At 56.9% G+C, this 21,953-nt stretch overlaps 2 protein-coding genes across 2 annotated transcripts; one reads left to right on the top strand and one right to left on the bottom strand.

The window, feature by feature from the left end:
• Positions 1-28: 28 nt before the first annotated feature.
• TBC1D17 (TBC1 domain family member 17) lies at positions 29-13,432 on the bottom strand. Its single transcript, XM_079908355.1, has 17 exons — positions 13,229-13,432; positions 12,688-12,786; positions 12,407-12,481; positions 7,806-7,929; positions 6,816-7,023; positions 6,220-6,331; positions 5,958-6,116; positions 5,464-5,592; positions 5,284-5,387; positions 4,670-4,764; positions 4,097-4,213; positions 3,902-4,002; positions 3,724-3,823; positions 1,818-1,915; positions 1,535-1,651; positions 903-989; positions 29-821 (listed from the first exon to the last, which is right to left on the bottom strand). Exons 1-17 carry the CDS (start codon positions 13,247-13,249, stop codon positions 612-614), a joined length of 1,956 nt encoding a protein of 651 aa, XP_079764481.1. The 5' UTR covers positions 13,250-13,432; the 3' UTR covers positions 29-611.
• Positions 13,433-13,666: 234 nt separating this feature from the next.
• AKT1S1 (AKT1 substrate 1) lies at positions 13,667-21,871 on the top strand. The gene is made up of 5 exons (XM_079907680.1): positions 13,667-13,726; positions 17,608-17,993; positions 19,096-19,173; positions 19,271-19,440; positions 20,854-21,871. The coding sequence occupies exons 2-5, from the start codon at positions 17,615-17,617 to the stop codon at positions 20,995-20,997; spliced, it is 771 nt and encodes a 256-aa protein (XP_079763806.1). The 5' UTR covers positions 13,667-13,726; positions 17,608-17,614; the 3' UTR covers positions 20,998-21,871.
• Positions 21,872-21,953: the final 82 nt, after the last annotated feature.

The raw sequence follows: 21,953 nt of genomic DNA, 5'->3' as shown, positions 1-21,953 counted from the left end.
CACTGCTTTGCGCCACCGGTAAACAGTGCCCCACAACGGCTGTCACGACACAGTGGGAACCTTAAGCAAGTAACAAAAAGCCCAGCCGACACTGGGTTAAACACGAGTTTATTTTTCTCATAACAAGAAGCTGGTAAGTAGGGCCCCAGAGGGAGCAGCCCCGCAGGCCCTTCCATCTCGGTTATGTCCGGGATGTGCCCCTGCACCCCATCCTCACTCCTCCAAAAGCCCCAGACTCAAGCAGGTAAGGGAGCCCTGCCTCCACAAACCGCCACCACTCACCCGCAAGGGGCCTCGTCTTAGGCCTCACTGGCCGGGTCAGGGTCACAGTGGTCAGACATCGACTCTGCAGAGTGGTCAGAGGAGACCACGAGTCACCACCCCCTCTCGATCCAGAGCCAAGCCGGTGTGGTGGCCTCCCCGCTCCACCTACTCGAGGCCAACCAGATAGGAAAGTGTCAGTTTCAAGAAACCAGCTAAGAGAAGGGAGGCCTGGTGGAGAGCCCCGCCCCTCTTTGCGCCTCCCCTCCCCAGCCTCCGGGAGGGGCGGGGTCGTGGGGGGGAGCTGGATAAAGTGTCTGGTGCTGAGCAGGCCGCCTCGCCCAGCACGGTTAAGAGTCCGCACATTCCTCCTCCTCCTCCTCCTCCTCCGGCAGGATTTCCAGGCTGCTGTCAGGCTGCGGGACTGTGTCCACGGGGGGCGGCGGAGCCGGTGGGGCGCGGGTGGGCGACAGCGGCAGTGGGGAGGCAGGTGGCGATGGGCTCTGGGGCTCTGCGGGGGGCGCCAGGCCTAGGATCTCCTGCACGTTGTGGGGCAGCTCCTGGCGGGTTGGCGGGTAGGGAGCGAGAAGTCAGAGGTTTGCTGGGGGTTGGGGGGCTATCGGGAGGGGTCAGGGACTCACCCGGCAGGCGGTCAGCTGCCGGTAGAGGGCCTCGGCCCGCGTCAGCACATCCTCCACGCTCAGCTTCATGGTCAGCTCGTTGATGTGCTGCGGGTGGGGGTGGGTCAGGCCTGCCTGCCTGCAAGCACCCAGCCACCACCGCCCCAGCACCTACTCTGTGCCTCGTGCTGGGGTACAACTGAGGGAAGACAGACCGGGCTGGCCCTCTTGGGGCTCACAGTGGAGCTGGGGGATCAGGAGAGGTCATGTTCTCTCCGGCTGCTTGCCAGGTGCAGCATTCAGAGAAGGAAAAGGGCACCGAGCCCCACCGCCACAGCCCCGCCCCACATTAATGCACTGAGGTAGGGGCAGGTGGCCCACTCATGCATGGGCCACATGCTCTGTGAGGACACTGCAGGGAGCCAGGGATAATGGGGTAGGAGACAGACAGACCCCGTCTCCTGGCCACCGTGCTCACAGCTTAGCCAATCGTACTTTCCACAATCCTATTTTGAGTACCTACTACCGAAAGGTACTGTGGCACAGGGGCAGGGCCAGCCTCCACGGAGTTCACACCCAGATGATGTGTCTTCTCCACACAGGTCAGGACGGGCAGGGGGAGGGAGGGGACTGGGAGGGAGCCACGGTCTCACCTTGAGGATCTCATTGGACCCGAAGCCTGAAAGCATGAGGGTGTCCCGCTCCATGTCCAGGATGGCGCAGGCCACCAGCAGGTGCAGATTGGGGCCAGGGAGCCCCGTCCACAGCACCTAGCAGTGCCCAGGGGAGGGGTCACTGCAAAGCCTCTGCCTCAGGTCCCACCCAGGTCTGCCCCACGCCCTGCCCACCTCCCACCAACCTCCCTGCCCCATCCACTGGCAGTACAGCCAATCCATTTCTCCTTCTCGGCCCTCCCACCCCAACTGGCTGGCTCACCTCCCACAGCCGAAGGACATCCGGGAAGGGGAATTCCCTCTTGAACCAGATGAGCAGCCACCGGAAGCAGAAGCAGAGAGAGCCAGAGTCCTGGGAGTCTAGGGGAGGACAGCGGTGGGAGAGGCGGCACTCAGCTGAGAGCAAGCTCAAAATCAACTCCAATCCTGCTCTAATTCACAGGGCGCCCGGTGGTCGGACTGGACTCTAAGAAGTCACCCTGGCTGTAAGAACCCGCACGAGTCTACGCAAGTGGAGGGACAGCTTCAGAGCGGGGACAGGGACGCTCAGCGCCAGCAGGAACCTTCCCATCCTGCCTTCCGGGCCCCAGATGAGGTGAGCTAGCCCCGTGGTCTCCGCTCTCATGTGGAAGGGAGGCAGTAAGACCAGTCCACTCAGGGAAAAAATCTATTCAACATCCAAAGCTGGGGGAGGTGTGAGGAAACTGGCCCTCGTGTACACTGCTAGCAAAAACGTAAGCTGGTAGAACTTTCTGGGAAAGCAGTGATGAAGACAAATGTTTCAAAAGATGTAAAAATGTGTACTTCACTGGATACAATATCACTTCTTGGAATTTAACCTAAAAAAATAACCCACGAATATAGATTCATCACGGTGAAAAGCTACAAATAACCTAAAAGTCCAGCAGGTCAGGTTAAATCTATTTTTATACATCATTAAGATGGACAGAACACCATGTAGTCGATAAGACTGATAATGTAGGGCTTCCCTGGTGGCTCAGTCGTTGGGAACCTGCCTGCCAATGCAGGGGACATGCCAGGGGACACGGGTTCGAGCCCTGGTCCAGAAAGATCCCACATGCCGCGGAACAACTAAGCCCGTGCGCCACAACTACTGAGCCTGCACTCTAGAACCCACATGCCACAACTACTGAGCCTGCGTGCCACAACTACTGAAGCCCACGCACCTAGAGCCCGTGCTCTGCAACAAGAGAAGCCACCGCAATGAGAAGCCCGCGCACCACAATGAAGAGTAGCCCCCAGGGGCTTCCCTGGTGGCGCAGTGGTTGAGAACCTGCCTGCCAGTGCAGGGGACACAGGTTCGAGCCCTGGTCTGGGAAGATCCCACATGCCGCGGAGCAACTGTACCCGTGAGCCACAGCTACTGAGCCTGCGCGTCTGGAGCCTGGGCTCCGCAGCAAGAGAGGCCGCGACAGTGAGAGGCTGCGCACCGCGATGAGTGGCCCCCGCTTGCCGCAACTACAGAAAGCTCTCGCACAGAAACGAAGACCCAACACAGCCAAAAAATAAATCAATTAATTTAAAAAAAACTGTTAAAAAAAAAAAGAGTGGCCCCCATTCGCCACAACTAGAGAAAGCCCGCGCACAGCAACGAAGACCCAACACAGCCAAAAATTAAAAACTAAATAAATTAGCTTATCATCATCTGCATTCAAAAAAATAGTACGAGCAACAGCAACTTTAACTTTCTTTTCTTTACGTGAATTCCCTGCATTTTTTATATTGAACAAGCAACGCAGTCAAATTTAAAAGCCGAAATGCAGCAGTCCCCGCCCCAGCAGCCCAGAGAACCAGTTTCCAGTCCAGGCTCAGGGGTGACTGGAGATGAGAGCTGGTTGGAGATGAGGAGTGTGAGGAGCTGCGCCCAGGTCCTTCGTCTGAAAAGCCTGACAGCACACGAAGGAGCCACCTCAGCAGGCAGCGGGGGCGCGTTTGGCAGGGGTAGGGGGCCCACGTCTGCATTCGTTGAGGTTTTGCTCCAAACCACAGTCCTGCTTTTACATATCAATTCTGGGTTCTGTGGGGATGTTTCTCTTGCTTGCACCACGTCCAAACATCCTGGACATTGTCTGTGGCCACTCCCAGAGACTCTGCAGCAAGGTGTGTGGGCCCACCATCATCCCCTGCCTACCCGCCAAGACACGTACCCAGGAAGTCGCAGAGCGGAGGGTCCAGCACCCTCAAGAGGAGCAGGAGTTGCCCGAGTTGCCGCTTCATCGTCTCCTGACTCTCCTCAAAGTTCCCATGCTGTGGGAGGGAGGGCCACGTGAGGAGCCAGACCCCAGCTTTTGAGGGGGCCTGTCTCCCAGCCCTGCCGAGCCTCACCACGAGCTCCATGAAGCCACAGAAACACCAGAAGGCATCCACCTCGTTCTGAGTGACGTAGAGGATCGGGGAGAGAAGGTCACTCATGCCCTGGACGTAGCCTGTGGGGACATGGGGTCAGGGCCCAGCCGAGGCCTGCAGCGCGCTCCCCCTGCAAGGCCAGCCCCCAGCAACTGCCCCCGGGCTGTGCCGCACCGAGGTCAAAGTGGTACATGCAGTAGGTAAGGAGGATGTCGTTCAGCAGGCCCAGCCCCGGGTTCTCGGGGCCCTCGTAGAACTTGTTGTTCCTATCGGTGCGGCTCACATCTCTCTCTGTGGGGACAGGGGGCAAAGCGCAAAGGCGTGAAAGGTGAGCCCTGTCCCTGCCGGCCGGCCGCCAGCACACCTAGGCAGGTGTGGGTCATCCAGAGACCATCTTGAACGCTCTCACGTGAGGTACTGTGCTTCACGCTCACCAGCTCGCCACACCCTCCCAGCAGCGGACAGTTACTAAACCATCAACAGATGGGGAGACTGCGGCCCAGGGAGGTAGGATCACTTGCCAAGATCTCACAGTGAGTAGGTGGTAGATTTGAACCCACGGAGCCTGGCTCCCCTCCCGTGCTCCCCCATCCCCGACCCCAGGGCCACTCACCCCTGCTCACACCCGTCTCACTCCCCTCCATCCCTACAGATGGCCTTGCTCCTGCTCTTAGGGAGACAGGGGGCTCCCTCGGGCCCCTCCCAGCTGTTTCTGGTCTCACCATCCCACCCTTGCCCCCCACCAACCAATGAGGCTGCGGTATCCGTGCAGCAGTGAGTTCCTCCGCTCCTGCTCCGGGCTCACAGATTTCCACTGCAGCTTCATTCGGAAATACTCGTCCCTGAGGGGAGCGGAGGAGTGAGATGTAGGGACACCCCCCGCCGCCTCATCCTACAGGGCTCAGCCTAGCTCACCGCCCCTGTGCTTCCCCTTCCCCACATCTCTCATGACACACAACACCCTTGGGGGGTTTTTTTGTTGTTGTTCAAAGTCTGTCACCCCCATTGGACAGAGAGCAGCAGGGGCAGGACCGGGACACACGGCAGAGGCACAAGATATACCAGGAACGACGAGAGGTGGCCCCATGGGGTTAGGAAGCCCGCTGCAAAGCGGTGACCACTGAAACGGCACGGCGCCAGAATGAAAACGGCATCGGGGATGGGCTCTGGGCCCTACAGGGGCAGGGCCTGGCCCACTGCCTCTGTCCCCGCTGTGCTCAGGTCGACGGCCCGTCTGTGCACGCGTAGCGCGCCGGTGCCGGGCCGCCCACTGGGATATGCTGTTGATCAAAAACCTCCAGTCGACTCAGGAGGCCAGAGGCTGCAGCGCAGCAGGGCAGGAGCCACGGCGTCTCACTCACGTTTTCTTGCGCACGTGGGCCTTGTGCTCCTCGGCTGAGCCCTCCCAGCTCAGGTACCCGAGGAGGAACTTCCAGGCCTCGCGTCGCAGGCTGGGGCTCAGACCCTGGAGGGCAGAGGGCAGCTCAGACGGGCCTCCCCTTGGCTGCCCGCCGACCCTGCCCACCCACTCGGCTCCTCACCCCTGAGAAGATGCGGGCTTTCAGCTCAGGGACCTGCTGCAGGCGGCCCTCGGGGCCCATGCGGCGGGCCCACTCCTCCTCCGTGACCGGAGGCGCCCGCTCCACAGCCGGCCTCGGCCCTAGCTCCACCTGGGGGACACAGGACGAGTGAGCCCAGGGCCTCGGCCCAACAGCGTTCCCCAGCCCACCGTGGGCCACTCCGAGTCAGCTCAGAGCCCTTCTAAGTTGCACGGACGGACAGAACGTCTGGGGCAGGAAGCATCTCCTTGGCTGGGTCAGTGAAAAAGTCACCCCCCAAGTCAGGAAAGCCCCCCCAGTAATAGTAGGCACCAGGTGCACAGGCTACAAGCACCTTCCAGCAAGTCACTCATGAAACCCGATGAGGGCGATGCTGTTATCATCCCCATCTCACTGGGGAAACAGAGGCCCAGGGAAATGCAGTCCCATGCCCACGGTGACCGCCAAAGAGCAGCAGCGTCCACCCTGATACTCACACAGGAAATGACCTCAAACCCGGGCTCGGGTTCGTCATCGGGGGCTGGAGGCAGGTCAGGGGAGGCCCCCTCCTGGTGCGGCTGCAGGGCTCCGCGGAAGAAGTTGGTCACACGGGAGAAGCTGCTGAAGGTGGTGGAGTAGGGGTCCTGGAAGAAGCGCTGGGGACAGGGCCGAGGGGCGGTCACCGTCCACCCTCCCTGCCTGGCCTTCACGGCCCGCCCTTCCCTGCCCACACCGGCCAGCCTGGCGCTGGGGACTCACAGACACCACGTTGGAGCTGTCCTGGTCAAACAGCTGGAGGTGGTGGAAGGAGTTGGAGAGGGCCGAGGAGTCATGGGGGAAGACAAGGTAGAGGCGGGAGTCCTGCGGGGAGCTGCGGGCAGGGCATCTGGGTGACACACAGGCAGGGTGCCCGCTTTTTCCTTTTTTTCTCAGTGTCCCGACTGCCCATGGGGAATCCCTCATCTCAGGCCTGAGACCCCAGCTGGACCCCAGGGATGGCACAGGCCCCAGGGCTGGTCAACGAGGGCCTTCCACCTCCCTGGCCAGGGTGACTGCCTCAGGGATAGGCCAACGAGAAGCAGCCCCAAGATGCTGCTGGAATGTGGGAAAAGAGGTGCTTTCTACCCACCGGGGCCCCCAGAGAATGACAACAAACTCAGAAAGAAAAAGAGCAACTCTTTCTGCACTCTGGGACCCGGGTCCCGCCTGATGTCAAACTGCCCTTTGATGTTGCAGTTACACGAGCCACTCAAGTCTCTTTTTCCTGCCTTTAAATCAGTCTGGGTTGTATTACTTTCACAGCCCTGAGAGTCAGGCTGCATCCCTGGAGGGGTGGGGCCTGGGACAAGGCTCACCTGGCCAACAGTAGGTAACGGCTGAGGACACGGAGCAGGGCGCGGGTGCCCCCGCGGTGGAAGTGCAGGGCGGGCAGGGAGCCTCCGGCCTGCGTGACCAGAACCAGGTATGCCCAGCTGAGGCCCGGCTTGGAACGGCGGATGGACTTGAGCTCCCCCAGACTCACGGAGAAGGCCCAGGAGCCCCGGGGGGAGCTGGGCTCTGCACCTAGGGGGACAGCAGCGTCGGGAGCAGGTGGGGGTCGGGAGGCGGGGGCGTGTGGAGCCAGAGGCGGCTCAGGCATCTCCTGAGAGCCCACTGCGAGCCAGCCCCAGGCCCTCTGGGAAAGGAACCCAGTAAAACTGGAGGGGAGCCTGGGGGATGCGTGCCTGCCCCCCAAATCTCCCCAGGCTCCCCATGTCTGTCCCCTGCCCCCCCCCCAACCCTGCCTGTCTCACCTCCAACCCTCTCTTCACTCTAGACCTCTCAAGCCACAGCAAAAAGGCTGTGGTTTCCTAAACACACCCAGTGCCCCACACCTCTGGCCTTACCCCCACTGCTCTCTCTGCAGGGAGAGAAAACTCTCAAGCATCCTTCAGAGCTAGGCTGTGGCACCACCCGTTCCTGGAAGACTCCTCTGCCCCCTACGGGGTTAGATACCTCCTCTGGTGCCCCCAGCACCCTGTGCGACTCCAGGATGGCCCGAATTACCCTGTCACCCTGCAACCATCACCGCCACAGCCTGGAAATTCCATGGGCAGGACTTACGTGGAGGTGCCCACAGCCAATCAGGGAGCCCGGCCTGATGAGCAAGGCTGCAAACCTCAGGGACGCTGGCCACGCTGGACCTGGGCTGGGGACCGCCCTGCACCCCCCACCCACTCACCTGGGACTGGAGGCCACTGTGGGTGGCCATCTTGACTGTGGGCAGCACAGCCCATGGAGCCATGACCACTGAGGGTAAGTCGTGTCTCCGCCTGCCCCCACCCAGGGGCAACAGTTTAGTCTACCTCTCGTGGGCTCTGAGTGGCGGTGCCGTGGCCGCACGGTGCTGATGACGGCCCAGTCGGGTTCATAGCCGGGGTCAAAGGTTGGTTCCTCCTCAGAGGTGCAGGAGTCTCCCCCACTGGTGTCCTTGGGGGAAGACAGGAAAAGAGACTGAGGGACTGTGGATTCAGAGTTTCCAGATCTGAGCCTCGAGGCCACCCTGGGAGGTAGCCCCATTGAACAAAGAGGGAAACTGAGGCACGAAGAGGGCACAGCGCTTGCTCTCAGGGTCGGTCACCCAATGCGGCCAGGGAATGGGCCAGGATTTGAAGCCAAGTCTCACGGTGGCTCTAACCAAAGCACCCCCACATAAAAAGCAGACAGCTAGGCAGGGGCTGGGGTGCTTTGCAGTCAGACTGCCAGAGGTCACTGTGCTTAAAATAAGTAGGTAGGAGTTACTAGAGTAACTCAGATCAGGACCACAATCAGATACGACTTCACACCCACTAGAATGGCTAGGATAAAAAAAGACAAGCAATAGCAGGTGTTGGTGAGAATGTGGAGAAACTGGAACCTCTTACACTGCTGGTAGCATTGTAAGATGGTGCAGCCACTGTAGAAAACAGTCTGGCAGGTCCTCAAAAGGTTAAACGTGGAATTACCATATGACCCAGCAATTCTGCTCCTAAGTATACACCCCAGAGAAATAAACATGAACACCCACACAAAGACCTACACGTGAACGTTCACAGCAGCATATTCGTGACTGCCAAGAAGTGGAAACAACCCACTGTCCATCGAACTGATGAATTAACAAAATGGGTAGATCCATATGATAGAATTTTATTCAGCAATAAAAAGGAAGGACGTTCCGATAGATGCTACAATATGGATGAACCTTGAAAGTAACCTAAATGAAAAAAGCCAGTCACGAAGAACCACATAGAGTATGATTCCATTTGTATGAAATATCCAGAAAAGGCAAATTTATAGAGACAGAAAGCAGGTTAGTGGTTGCCAGGAGCTGGAGGAGGGGAGTACAGGTACAGGGTTTCTTTCGGGGATGATGAAATGTTCCGGAATTACACGGTGGTGATGGTTGCAAACGTGTGTGAATACTAAAAACCACTGAATTATGCACTTTGACAATTTTATGTTTTCATAAAGCTTGAATTTTTCTGAGTCTGATGGTAAGTGAATTCTATCTGAATAAAAGAAAAAAATAGGTGGCTCGTATTTTGTTATGAAAGTAACATGAAGTGCCCAGCATGGGGCCAGCTGGTGGCTGCTTTTATTGACATGAGCTCAGGGGCCTGTTGGGCAGATTCAGGGAAACCATGCAGAGCAGGGCCATGCTGAGGGTCAGAGTGCAGTAAAAGCCGATGACGCTGGCCATGAGCCGTGGAGGAGGGCAGGGAGGGGACAAAATGTGTGAGGATTGCAGCAACTGGGAGAGAATTCACAGCTCGTGTGTCTTCTTCCTCTATGGGAACGGCTAGAAAGGTAAAACATTTCCCAGGCTCCCCTGAAGTTGCGTTCCAGGCACAAGAGCCTACCAATCAGATGCACTCAGATCTACAAAGTGGAAATTGGATAAGGGCAACTTCCTGCCACTCTGGCTGGTGTTTGGCTGACAAGGAAAAAGGAGGAGTCTCATCTCTGTCTTCATCTTCCTGCACACAGAGCGGTAACTGGGGCAGCAGTGGGGCCGATTAGCAGCTCTGATGGTAGTATTCTCGAACTTGACAACTCCAATGACAGTCCCATTCCCTACAGCCCTGCCCTCACTGGATCGCAGCTCCCCTGGCAGGTCAGTTCTGCAGTGTCAGTCCTATTCCTCTAGCTTCTGTAAAAATTCTGTAAGCCTCCACGTCTCTGCATTTAACCCCTTGCTGCTTAAAGTAACTGGAGTGTTTTGTGACTCTTGCAGTAAAACCCTGCATGATTAGAAGGACTCAGACTGTGGGTCTACCCCACAGCCATTTCTGCTGGATATTCCAGACTGACAAGCCACTCCCACAACAGAAGCTGAAATATCCCAATATCCACTTTCCCAGCCTTCCCTGCATTTCTGAATGGCCTAGGGACCCAACTCTGCCCAGTGGAAGCTGAGGGTACATCCGCGGGGAGTCTGAAGAAGGGAATTCCTGATAAAAAGGCACCTACAGGAGTGAACACCCTATTCAGGTTAGGCTCTATGTGCTGTCAAGGGAGGACATGGTGTTTGGAACTGAGCCAACCAGGGCCATGAAGAGAAGACCAAGGAATGGCAGGGACACCTGTCCACAAGCTGCCAAACCAGCCCCTGGCAAAGCCATCTGTGCCCTCCCTGTTTTGTGACATGAAGAATTTGATAATTTTGCCAGTGTTTACACAAAATAATGATAATTAGTGTGTTGTCTGTCAAATGTTTGCAGCTCTCCACCCCTCGGGCATACAGTAGGATTACAGCTCATTGAACTCTACTGGCTGAGTGGAGACATGCAACTCGTTCTGGCCAAACGGCTGGGATATATCACTTCCAAGATGGACTGTTTAACTGCCAGGGAAAAACTTCTAGAGATCTCTTTCCCTCTGCCACAAGGAATGAGACCTTTAAGATGCTGGCTGCTCTAGCAGCATGCTTCCTTGAGTAATCATGATGAGCAAAGCTCTTTTGCCAACCTGAGATACACATGTAGAGTGAACAAAAACAGTTAAAAAGGCTGGAGCTCCAGCAGCCCTTCTGGACCAGAAGGCAGCCTTAAGAACAGATGCCACATGTTGAGGATTACAGAGCAATGTTGGAAGGAAGCTGAGTCACTGATAACATATGAACCTATACTGCTGACTTCTGGGCTTTGTAAAAAGAGAGAAATGAGCTGTTATCTTGTTTAGGTCGCTGGTATTCCTGTTTCTATTACATACAACCAAATGCAACTCCTAACTGACGCAAAGCTTTCTGGAAAACCTCTTGTTTTCACTGATAAAAAGGACAGATATGATTGGTACCCTGCTGGCCCCTTTTTCCTGCCTTAAAAGGCAGATGCAATGGCTGCAGCTGAAGTGGTCATTTAAACACCACTAGAGCAAGCACAGTAGGTTCTCAGCAATCCAAGCCTTGATGTCACTAGCCAAGGACAGCAGCCTCATACCATTTGGAGTCTTGTGAGGTGAAAGAAACAAACTTGTTTGCTCACTGTGTTGTCAGCTCAGTTTTGTGTTCCTTGGAGCTGAATGTATCCTGAATTTATATGTGTCCTTCCCATTGATGCCTGTCTCAGTGGGTTTCTGTTATTTGAAAATAAGAGCGCCAAAGAGGACAGCAATATTCTTAAGAAAGGCACTCAGACTGCCTGTGAGGTTGGTGAAAATGCAAAATCCTGGTTGCTGCTACTTCAACTTCCATAGGGGAGGCTCTGGAATCTCCGTTTGAAACCCCATGGCCCCAGCTGAGGCTTCATCCTCTCTTCCTGGCCCGTCACACTGGCCTCCTCCCCGACCTCCCAGCCCCCAATCTCCCTCCATTTGGTCCTTCCATCCATCTCCCACATGATCCCACAGATGGGGCTTTCCATACCCATACCTTTCCCCTCCCAAGGCTAACCTTGGCCCCCAGGACAGGGTCCAAGCTTCTCAGCCTGGCATTTCAGGCCCAACTATCTTTCCAGCAAAACCCTCTACAGAGATATCCCACGTTCCGTTCTGCCCTGAAACACCCTTCTTCCTCCTGTCCCTGAAATATATTGTTTTTTGGGGTTTTTTTTTGGCCGTGCTGTGTGGCACGTGGGATCTCAGTTCCCCAACCAGGGATTGAACCCATGCCCCATGCAGTAGAAGTGCAGAGTCTTAACCACTAGACCACCAGAGAAGTCCCCACTGAAATATATTCTTGCCTGCTTCTCATCTCTAGAGTCCTAGCCCAAATGTCTGCTCCCCAGAAGGAGACGTGCTCTGGAGTCAGTATGTGTGGGTTCAAATCCAAGTTCCAATACTTCCTAGCTTTTCTGACCTCAGGAGAGGATGAGAGGATGAGGTTTCCTCTCATCGTGCCTCAATTTCTCAAAAACAGAATGAGGGGTGAGGGAGGACTTAGGCAGTGTCTGGGTTGGATTCATCTCTGGGTCCCAGCACCATCCAGCACAAGGGCCTGACAAGGAGACATCTGGAAATGAGAAGGGCGAGGTGTTGTACCCGGGGAAGGAAGGAATCCTGGCGAAGTGGATGAGTAGCCTCTGTCAGGTCTTGTTCCCTCTCTGGACACGATGGCAAGACTGCCCAAGAAAAAATGCCACACTCTGTCAAGTCCTTATGGGCTGAGAGCCCGTGGAACCTGAATCCACAGGCTGAGTTGTCCTCTTGCACCCTGGCAGAGCTCTCCCAAGAAGCAAAGGGGGTGAGGAGGCAGGCAGCTACCCCCATGGCCACAAATCTCATAGTGTCTACTCTCTTTCCGTGAATGGGCATCTTCAGCCCCATTTCACAGAGGAGACAAAAGTGAGTGACAGAGAGAACTTAGGTCCCAACCAGGACCACACATGCTCCTAGGGTAGGTCTGGAATTGTATTCAAGTCCTTCAAATGCTTTCCACTGCCCCGACCTAGAAAAAAAGTAAGTGGAGAAAGGGGAAGCAAAGGTAGCCTACCTTCTTGGAGAAGAAGATTTGGGTGGAATCTCCAGCCTCCTCTACAGGAGCCCAGTGCAGGAGGACGTCATTGTCCTGAGGGAAAAAAGGAGGGGTTGGGAGTGCTTCACTCCAAACTCCCCAAACCATATTTCCAAACTTCCTCCCAGTTCTGGACCCTCAGCCTTAGAAAGCCACCTCTCCTTCTTAACCTCCCGTTGCTGACCTCCACACTATACTCCTACAGACGCCGCCTCCCTCCCGCTCTAGGCCTGCCCGAGCCCTGCTCTCTCCCGGCCTACCTTCTCCACAACACGGATGACGCCGGCGATGAGGGAGTCCGGGTCTTGGTGCTTCTTGGCACTGGTGTGCAGGTACACGCCTCCTTTCTCAAATACCACCTAGGAACGGGAACCATTGAGGGGCGGGGCCCAAGCGTGGGAAGACACTCAGGGGGCGGGGCTCAAAAGAGAGCCAATGGGAGCAGACCCGGGGGAAGAGCTATTCACCTTGGGGGCGGGGCCCAGGGTACATTTACCTAGAGGATGGGGCCCGGAGTGAATCCTGTATAGCGCCAGGCTTCTCTGGCACTCCGGAGGATGGGGAGGGGAGAAAGGGGGAGTGCATTCCAAACTGGGTGAGCCGCAGGGGGCGGGGCTAAACGATATGGGTCTCCCTAGGGCAGTGGAAGGAAGGGTGACAGCGTGTTTATTAAGGGAATGGTGTGCTTGTTAAGGAGGTGCTGGGCTCCCAGAGTCCCTGCAAGTCCTGAGAAAGAAGCAGACCACCGGAGGGCGGCGTTTCGCATAGACGGAAGCGAAACAACGCGTCTTCAGTGCTTACCCTGTAACCGGCGCCCTCCATAGCCGCGGCCGAGACCTCACTGCCCCGGCTCCCTCCTTTTCCGGGTCAGCGTGCTGTCACATCCGGATAGGAGACTCCCCTCAAGCCCAGACAGTGGTGGCGTCCCCATCTGTTCTAGAATAAGAATGGGTGTAACCATTTTTCAGAATGGGGTGGTTAAACTTGAACCACGAGGTATCAAGTCACGTCACAGACGCTAACGGTGGAGCGGCCAGTGCGCAGGCGCAGCAAAACAGTCCTAACGTAGAAGTAAACAAGGGGGCGGGTCCAAGAGCTCCACCCCCTCGCTCAAACTGGCTTGGAAAGGCCTACTCCTTTCTCCATATTGTGTACTGGCATCGAAGCCAAAGAGGTGCCATTTTGCTCGAGGGCACGGGCAAGGCCGGTCAGCTGCGGCCATGTTAATGCGGGGCAGTCCCATCTCTCTGCGGGGCGCGAAAGCAAGGTCCTAGAAGAGAGAAACGGTTAAAGAAAAAGGTGAGAGGAGCTGTACATCACACGAGGCCCCGAAGGACTCGGGTTAACGGGATGAAGCCGTCAGTATCCCCGGGGACGAAGCGGTCCCAGACGAATTCCTGAGTCACCGTCGAGAGAAAGCGTTCTGAGCCGCCATATTGAAGCTGGGCAAACCGAAGCAAGAAAGGATGCCATGTTGGATCTTTGCCAGCCTTGGTGCTGAGGGGGCTAGGTTGGAGAGAGAGCCCGTATATACATTATGGGCAAATGATGCCAGGCTGGTTGCCATGTCATTAACGGGCCCTGCTTTCCACCAGTTCTGTGGAAGAGGTTATTATGGGGGAGGGCCGTTAGGTCGCTTGCATTAGTATACTGTGGTCCTGAGTGTGCGTGTGCATTTTCCCCATATTTCTTGGGGAAATGTTTCCGAGCAAGCTGAAGCTTTTTTTTCACCATCTTTCTTATGGGCACCCTGCCGTCGCCATTGCTCCACTGTGATCCGGCGAAGCCCCCGTGGCCGCCATGTTGGTCTCGGGCAGCCGAGATAAGGGAGGCGGAGTGTGCAGAGTGGAGGCGGGCCAACCATGCGGAAGTGACGCAAGGCACCGCCATGTCTTTTGAGGGCGGCGACGGTGCCGGGCCGGCCATGCTGGCTACGGGCACGTGAGTGGAGGCGGCGTTGTGAACCGCGGTGTGGGGAGAATTTGGCCGTCCGGAGGAGAGGGGTGCTGGGAGGGCGAGCCGCTCGCGGGAGGAGTATAGCCAGCGTAGGTCAGAGGGCAGAAATCGCCCAGTGACCCTACGCTGAGCGCTGGAAAGGTGTCGCCCGCGGGAACCGTCGTGTCTGACCCGAGGCAACGCTTAGACAGCCTTATCCTCCGGTCTCTAGACCCACTAGGATCTTTACTTTGGCCGTGGACCATGTCCACAGGGTCGGGGGGTTACTCGGTGGGGCTTCGGGGCGCCCCTCACCCGTCCAAAGGCGGGACTTCCGGTCCTGGCCCCCACCTGGGCGGGCTTTCCTGTTTTCTTCCTAGAGAAGTGGGTCTTTCCCTGGACCCCCTGGCGAAATGGGGATTCTGAGCGGTAGAGAAAGACCCCGGACATTCACCTGCCCCCGGCCACTGGGTGCATCCTCGAGTTCCTCCCACCTTGGGGCGGGGGAGGGGTTTACTTCCAGTTTGACAGGTGGTGGGAGGGGACTTCGCTAGCATCCCTCATTCCTTGGGGGGCTTTTCCTCTTTCCTCATCTCTTCCTGGAGTCACTTTCCTCACTTCATCTCCTCACCTCATCCTAAAAGGTCAATCACCTTACCTGTCCCTTCCTCCTCCTGTGGAGGACAGGTCTTACCTCCCTCTCTCCCTAATCTTAAACACCTCCATTTGGGGGGAGGGAGGATCTTCCATCTCTAAGCTCCTTGGAAGATACAGAACTTCCTCCGGAAGCTGAAGGAGTGGGAGACTCTCCTGTGGGGTACTTGGCTTGGCTACTCTCCTGTTGGTCCTGGCAACTCTCCTGTTGGGTAACCGACGCCAGAGAGCTCCCAAGCCTTGGCAGAGAGAGCTGCGTGAGTCACCCTTCTCCTCTTTGAGGTGTGTGGGACCCTCATGACCCACTCACCCCCACTTCACTCTTTTCAGCTATTCTAAGCTATAGGAGTTTGATCTACTCTTAGAGATGTTGTCTAAGAAAGGAGTTGAATCTTGGTGTCCCAAGGGAGTGAGAGCCCCCTGGCCTAGCACTACAAGGCTTTGTGACATTGGACCAGTCATTTCCCTGCCCTGAGCCTCAGTTTCCTCCATCAGATGGGGCTGACCCAAGGAGTGGCTGTGAGACCCTGTGCAGCTCCCAATTCTGTTGGCTTTTGGAGTCAGGCAGACAGCAGTCTCACCCACTTCTGCCCTTTCTAGCTGTGTGCCTTCTGGTCAGTGCCTTAAGCTCTCTGAGCCTCATTTTTCCCATCTGGACTAGGAGATCATAAATCTTTCCCCATAAGGTAGGCAGGATGGCATTTGGGATTAAGAGCAGGTTGCCAGATCCAGGTCCCAGCTGTCCATCTCTCTAGCTAAATGACCCTGGGCAAGATACTGAATCTCCCCAGGCCTCCATTTGCAACTGTAAAGTGGGGTGATCATAGCTCCTCCCTCACAGGGGTGGTGGGAGGGTGGAATGAGATTGTTGATGACACCCTCGGGTCCCTGCCTAGCCTGTGGGAGGTGTGGTATAAACCTGCTTCAGGGTCTGTCAGGACTGGTACTGGTTGTGCCTCACTGCAAGGGCTTTGTACTCGGTGAGCTTCAACTGTCTCATATGTAAGGTAACAGCTCCCACCTTTGTGGGTCAGGTAGGAGGGGAGATGACAGGTGCAGAGCCCCTGCACAGAGTAGGTGCTTAGGAAACACTGGCTTCTATGATCTCGAGTCACAAAGGGCCTGCGAATCGAAATCAAACTTCTGTGACCCTAGAGGGCTAGATCACAGCCCTGCTTGAATCCCTGCAGTGACGGGGAGCTTGCTGCCTCTCTGCGGAGGCTCCTCAGCGGCCCAGCAGGCCCAGCTCAACCACTGGTTTACAGGGAGAAGACAGGCACAGAGAAGGCCATTCAGTGGTGCAAGGTCACACAGCCGTCAGGGCAGGAAGCCAGGCCCCTTGTCCCTTGTTCCTCTCACCTTGTAAGGAGATGGATCCAAGCAGACTGTCTGCTTAGGGCTGACCTGTCCTGGGGCCACAGATCACTGACCTTGGGTTGCTCATATTCTGATGGAGGAGGCAGCCAGAGGTACAGCTGTCACAAGCTCGTGTGACATGAGCTATAGTGGAGGTAGCCCAGGGCATTGTGGGTCTAGGGAAGGCATCTGATCCCTACTGCGGGTCAGGGAAGACTTCCAGAGGACCTGCCGGAACAGTCTTGTAGGAAGTGCGAGAGCTTTGTGGGCAGAGGACAGCTGGCACCCCATTTTCTGCTCGACCCCCGCTCTCTGAGACCTACCATGTGCTGGGCAAGGCTGGTGTCTCAGAGATGAATCTGACGCCCACACTGGCTGGGGAAATGGATGTGGATCCAGGCAGTGCTCCCCAGAGGGATATGTGCTAGAACGGGGGTCACTCAGACATTGTGGGAGCTCACAGGTGGGGAGGGGCCAACCTGAGCTCTGGGTGAGTGCAGGAGTGACAAGTACATGGAGGACAAGTGGTCCCCGTAGAGGGGGTCCACCTTGACTGAAGGAGCGTGTAAGGATATGAGGCCGGGGGCAGGCCCTCCAGCGCCGGGCTAAGGGGCTGTGACCTTGTCCTGGGGATGCGGGGGAGAAGCAGAGGCAGCTGCAGGGGTAGAAGGACCCCCTGGGGGGCTGTGTGCCAGCTGGACTGGAGGCTGGGGCAATGGTCCAGGGCAGCACCGTCCATCAGAAATATGATCTGAGCCACCTGTATAATTTCAAATCTTGCATGAGCCACATTAAAAAAGTGGAAAGAAAACAGATGACATTCACTTTCACCCTATATTTTATTTAGTCAGCATAAATAAATGTGATCATTTCAACATTTAATCAACTTCAGATTGCTCATGAGATATCTTACATCCTACCTTTTTGTGCTAAGTCTTGCAAACCCCGTGTGGATTTCACACTCGTGGCACCTCTCACTTTGGATCAGTTACAGCTCAAGTGCTCCCTAGTCACGTGTAGCTGATGGCTTCCATGTTGGACAGGGCAGGGCCAAGAGGAGAGAGCTGGGCTGCGGGGATGAGGGATGGGGCTGGGGGGAAGATGCGGAGCTCAGCTGGGATCAGGTGGAGAGGAGAGGTGGGGGTGGAGTCCAGGGACTGGTGGACACACGGGGCTGGGTGTGGACTGCGAAGTCAGCGAAGCCTCAGCCCACTGTGTCGTGCTCTGCCCCGCAGGGCGCGGATGGCGTCGGGGCGCCCCGAGGAGCTGTGGGAGGCCGTGGTGGGGGCTGCCGAGCGCTTCCGGGCCCGGACGGGCACGGAGCTGGTGCTGCTGACGGCTGCGCCCCCCCCGCCCCCCCGTCCGGGCCCCTGCGCCTATGCAGCCCACGGTCGAGGGGCCCTGGCCGAGGCTGCCCGCCGCTGCCTCCACGACATCGCCCTGGCCCACCGGGCAGCCGCCACCGCCCGGCCCCCCATGCCCCCACCAGCACCGCAGCCGCCCAGCCCTGCACGGAGCCCACCTCGGCCTACCCTGAACAGGGAGGAAGATGAGGAGGATGAGGACGAGCCAACGGAGACAGAGACCTCTGGGGAGCGGCTGGGTGTCAGCGATAATGGAGGTGAGAAGGACAGGGGCAGGGGCCGGGGGGGGGGGTCCTGGTAAGTTGCCTCCTCAGTGGGTTTTTCTGGAGGGGTACAGCTGGCCTGTCTCTGAGCCCTAATGTTCATGTAAGCTGCAGGCTTGCCTGTGACTCACTCTGTGACCTTGAGCAAGTCATTTCTCTTCTCTGAGCTTCAGTTTCCTTCCATCGTGTCTGAGAGCCAGCTCTGTGCTGGGAGACGCTGGGCACAGAGAAAGCCAACTTGGGGTCTTTTCTCTAGGGACTCTGGGTCTGGCCAAGGAATTGGAGTCCTGACATGAAGCAGTGCCCTGTGGAGGCCATGGCGGGGGAGGGAGCCTCCTGAGCCAGGAGCATGAGTAGAACAGAATTGTTTCCAAATCTGGGGTGCCTAATGCCTGTGAGAGCAAAGACAGGAGTTAAAGAGGAGTCAGGGGTACAAGCAACAGCTGAAGAAGCAACTGGCTGCATTGGGGGAAACGTGGAGGTTGGATGCTTCCCAGAGACTGCGCTGTAACATTAGGGCTTTGAAGAGTGAGTAGGAGTTCTCCGGCAGTGGGTGGGTGGGGGACTCAATAAGTAGTTACTCATTTGTTACTGTTACTACCAACGGCTGACTTCCTCACTGTTGCTGGAGAAACCCTCATAGGATTAAGGGCACAGACTCGAGCCAGGTGGCCTGGGTTCAAATCCTGGTGACACCACTTACTAGATTTGGGACTAAGCGCAAGTGAGTTAATCTCTCTGTGCCTCCAGGTCCCCGTTTGTCAAACAGGGATCATAATCATCTCATATTTCTCTCAGCCTGTATTTTGAGTCGGTTCATTCCAAACAGATCTTACAGATTTCATGTTCGTCCAGCCAGTTGCTTTCACCTGGGGATGTACCAGATAGAGAGAAACTGGATTTATTTCTGCCGAAGGCCAGTCAGATAACCAGGGGAAAGGTGTTCGTGGCAGAGGGAATAATTATTCCAGAAGCCCCGAGGCTTGCAAGGGCCTGGCCAGTGTGGGGAACGGAGAGGCGGTGGCAGTGGCCGGAGTCTCGAGCGCATGGAGTCCAGCGGGACTCAACTGGTCCGGGCCTCTAATGCCATCCACAGGACTCTTTGTGATGGATGAGGATACCACGCTCCAGGACCTGCCCCCCTTCTGCGAGTCAGACCCTGAGAGCACGGACGGTGAGTGTCACAGGCTGTCCCCATCCCTGGAGAGGGGGGTGGGGAGCTGGGAGGAAGGCAGCTGAAGACAGAGGCTGAAGTCCACCTTCTCTCCCAGATGGCAGCCTGAGCGAGGAGACCCCCGCTGGGCCCCCAGCCTACTCAGTGCCCCCAGCCTCAGCCCTGCCCACACAGCAGTACGCCAAGTCCCTGCCCGTGTCCGTGCCCGTCTGGGCCTTCAAGGAGAAGAGGACAGAAGCTCGGTCATCTGATGAGGAGAACGGGCCGGTGAGGGGCAAATGGGAGGTGGGGAGGAGGGTGTCAGGAAGGGCTCAGAGCTCTCTCCTCCAGGAAGCCCTCGGACGTGGATGCCACGTTTCTCAGGATTGATCCTCCCCTCCTACTCATAAGGCTGGCTCTTGGGCTAGAGCGCTGCAGTTTTAACTATCACAGCCTTGTAATGTGCCCCAGTGCCTTGTAGAGAAAGCAGCCTCTAATTTCCAGGAACAGTACCGTTTATAGAATACGTGGTCTGCGCAGGGCACAAGTATTTTAGTATCCCCTCCAGATTGGGAAACTGAGGCTCAGAGGGGTCAGATCACCTTCCACCCTCACCCCACATATTGCTGGCCCCTCCTGGAATTTGTGCCACCTCCCTTGTCCTCTGTTCCTCCCTCCCACACTGTCCTACACATGGAGTTCCTGGGCTGGCCTGGGTGGGTCCTTATCTCCCATCACTAAAGCTCCCTGAAGCAGAGGGGAAACTGAGGCACTGAGAATACACATGACTTCCTGAGACTCAGCCCATAAGGGGCAGCGCTGGGATTGGAACCTAGCTTACTTCTGGAAAAGAGCTATGGACTTGCAGAGAGGAGGCCTTGCATCCCATGGTTCCCCCTCCCTATGACACCTCACAGTGTCCTCATTTATAGACTAGCAGGGTCCATCAGCTGCTGCTGTCCTTGTTTATCACTGGTGGAAACACAGTTAATTAACTGAACCTTTGAGGCCTGAGTGCTGGGTCCTGGGCTGGCCTCTGAGAGGGCCCGGGTCCAGCTTCTGTTCGTGGCCTCTCCCATTCCGCTGGGCGTTAGGCCCAGCTCAGGGTGACAGGGGCCTTAAGGGAGGTAGTGCTAGGGCTAGGGCTGCAGGCAGAATGACAGGACCCCTCCTCAGTGGAGACTGACAGTGAGAGGGCTCCTTTCTCTACAGCGCTGGTGACATGGTCGTTCACCCTTCTTTAGCAATCACTGTGCTGATTATCTCAGAGCCTGTTATCAGCCCCGTTTTTCCGAGGGGAGACTGAAACCTAAGGAGGTAAAATCCCTGTTGACAGCTAGTGGGTGGCAGAAGCCTGATTAGAACCTGACTGAATCCCGAACCCGGATCCTTAGACGTGAGACCCTCTGGGTGCACACAGCCGTGATGGTCAGCAGACAGGCAGCACTTCCACTATGTGGAAGGACGGCGGTGAGACAGGCCTTTGTGTGTGCACATAGGAGGCGGAGAATGGGGGGGAGGAGAGGGGCAGGAAGGCTCTTTGAGGAGGTGGTGTTTTGAGTTGGGTGGCAGAGCCCTAAATGGAGCAGGACAGGGTGAAGGGCCTTCCTGGCCGTAGGCATCGCAGGGGCAAAAGTGCTAGGAGAGGACCTGGAGCCCAGGGTGTAGGCTCTGACCCCGGCCGTATCGCCGTTCCCGCAGCCCTCCTCGCCGGACCTGGACCGTATCGCGGCGAGCATGCGCGCGCTGGTGTTGCGGGAGGCCGAGGACACTCAGGTCTTCGGGGACCTGCCGCGGCCACGACTCAACACCAGCGACTTCCAGAAGCTGAAGCGGAAATACTGAGGTCCAGGGAGCTTCCCGGCCCGGCGTCCGCCCCACCCCCACACTACACCCCTGCCCCGCCCCCGGGGCCCGCCAATCCGAGTCAGATCCGGGACCGGCCTCCCGGGCCACCAGGATTGACCAGCCCCTGCCAACCCCCGCCGCCCTTCCAGCCCACGACCGCTCCCGCGCGGATGAGCGATGCCTGTGCAGTTTCCCGATTGGGTCTGTTTTCTCTCTGCCCAGCGACAGATTCTTTCTATTAAGGGATTGTCTCGCTCCCCGATCGGGACGTGGCTAGTTGGCCAACTTCGTCGTTTTCCGCCTAGCAACAAGGGCTTTGCTCGCACGGCATTGGCTCCATTCCTGAAAGAGCACAGTCAAGCTCCAGGATTGGGTAGTGGCCCTCGACTTCAGCACGGTGAATGGGCAGCTCCTTCACTTGATTGGCTCGAACACTGTAAAGGGCTTGACCAATCTCCCGAGAGAGCCATCACCCTTCCTGAGTTCCCCCGCCTGATTGGTTCCACTTCTGGGGGCGTGGCCAACCCTCTTCCTGTGCCCAGGATTGGCCTGTGGCCTTAAATTTACGTTCTTTACACTACTGGGGCTGGGGTCGTCTTTTGCCGAAGTCCTGACAATTGTCCCTCTGGCCCCCTCAGGGATGGCCCGATCCTGTTCCTGCGTTTGACACCCTCTCATTGGTTCCATCCCACAACAGCCTGCCAATCAAACCCGTCCTTGCATCCAGGACGTTACCAGCTCCCGCCCCTCTCCCCCCACCCCCACAGGTGCCTTAAAGGGCCCTCGTCCACCCAAGGTGGGGGGCAGGGGGCCTCACTCTCCGGCCCTGGTGTGGGGGAGAGAGTGGGGGGTCGGGATCGGGAGTTGGGAGGGGCGCTCTGAGATTAAAGAGTTTTACCTCTGACAAATGAGTCTGAGGTGTGTTGTGGGTATTCATTTAACATTTTCTGAAG

Source organism: Stenella coeruleoalba, assembly GCF_951394435.1.
Source record: "Stenella coeruleoalba genome assembly, chromosome: 20".
Taxonomy (NCBI): Eukaryota; Metazoa; Chordata; class Mammalia; order Artiodactyla; family Delphinidae; genus Stenella; species Stenella coeruleoalba.
The sequence above is the reverse complement of the archived record's forward strand: the minus strand, read 5'-3'. Positions and strand labels throughout refer to the sequence as shown.

What these genes read in the sequence shown, in the direction of transcription:
- AKT1S1 (XM_079907680.1), top strand. Translation starts at nt 17,615, where the DNA reads ATGGCGTCGGGGCGCCCCGAGGAGCTGTGGGAGGCCGTGGTGGGGGCT. An exon ending in GGGTGTCAGCGATAATGGAG is followed by an intron (nt 17,994 to 19,095) that starts GTGAGAAGGACA and finishes TGCCATCCACAG; the next exon opens with GACTCTTTGTGATGGATGAG. An exon ending in CTGATGAGGAGAACGGGCCG is followed by an intron (nt 19,441 to 20,853) that starts GTGAGGGGCAAA and finishes CCGTTCCCGCAG; the next exon opens with CCCTCCTCGCCGGACCTGGA.
- TBC1D17 (XM_079908355.1), bottom strand. Translation starts at nt 13,249, where the DNA reads ATGGAGGGCGCCGGTTACAGG. An exon ending in GCCCACGTGCGCAAGAAAAC is followed by an intron (nt 4,765 to 5,283) that starts GTGAGTGAGACG and finishes CGCTCCCCTCAG; the next exon opens with GGACGAGTATTTCCGAATGA. An exon ending in ATGTCCTTCGGCTGTGGGAG is followed by an intron (nt 1,652 to 1,817) that starts GTGAGCCAGCCA and finishes GGGCACTGCTAG; the next exon opens with GTGCTGTGGACGGGGCTCCC.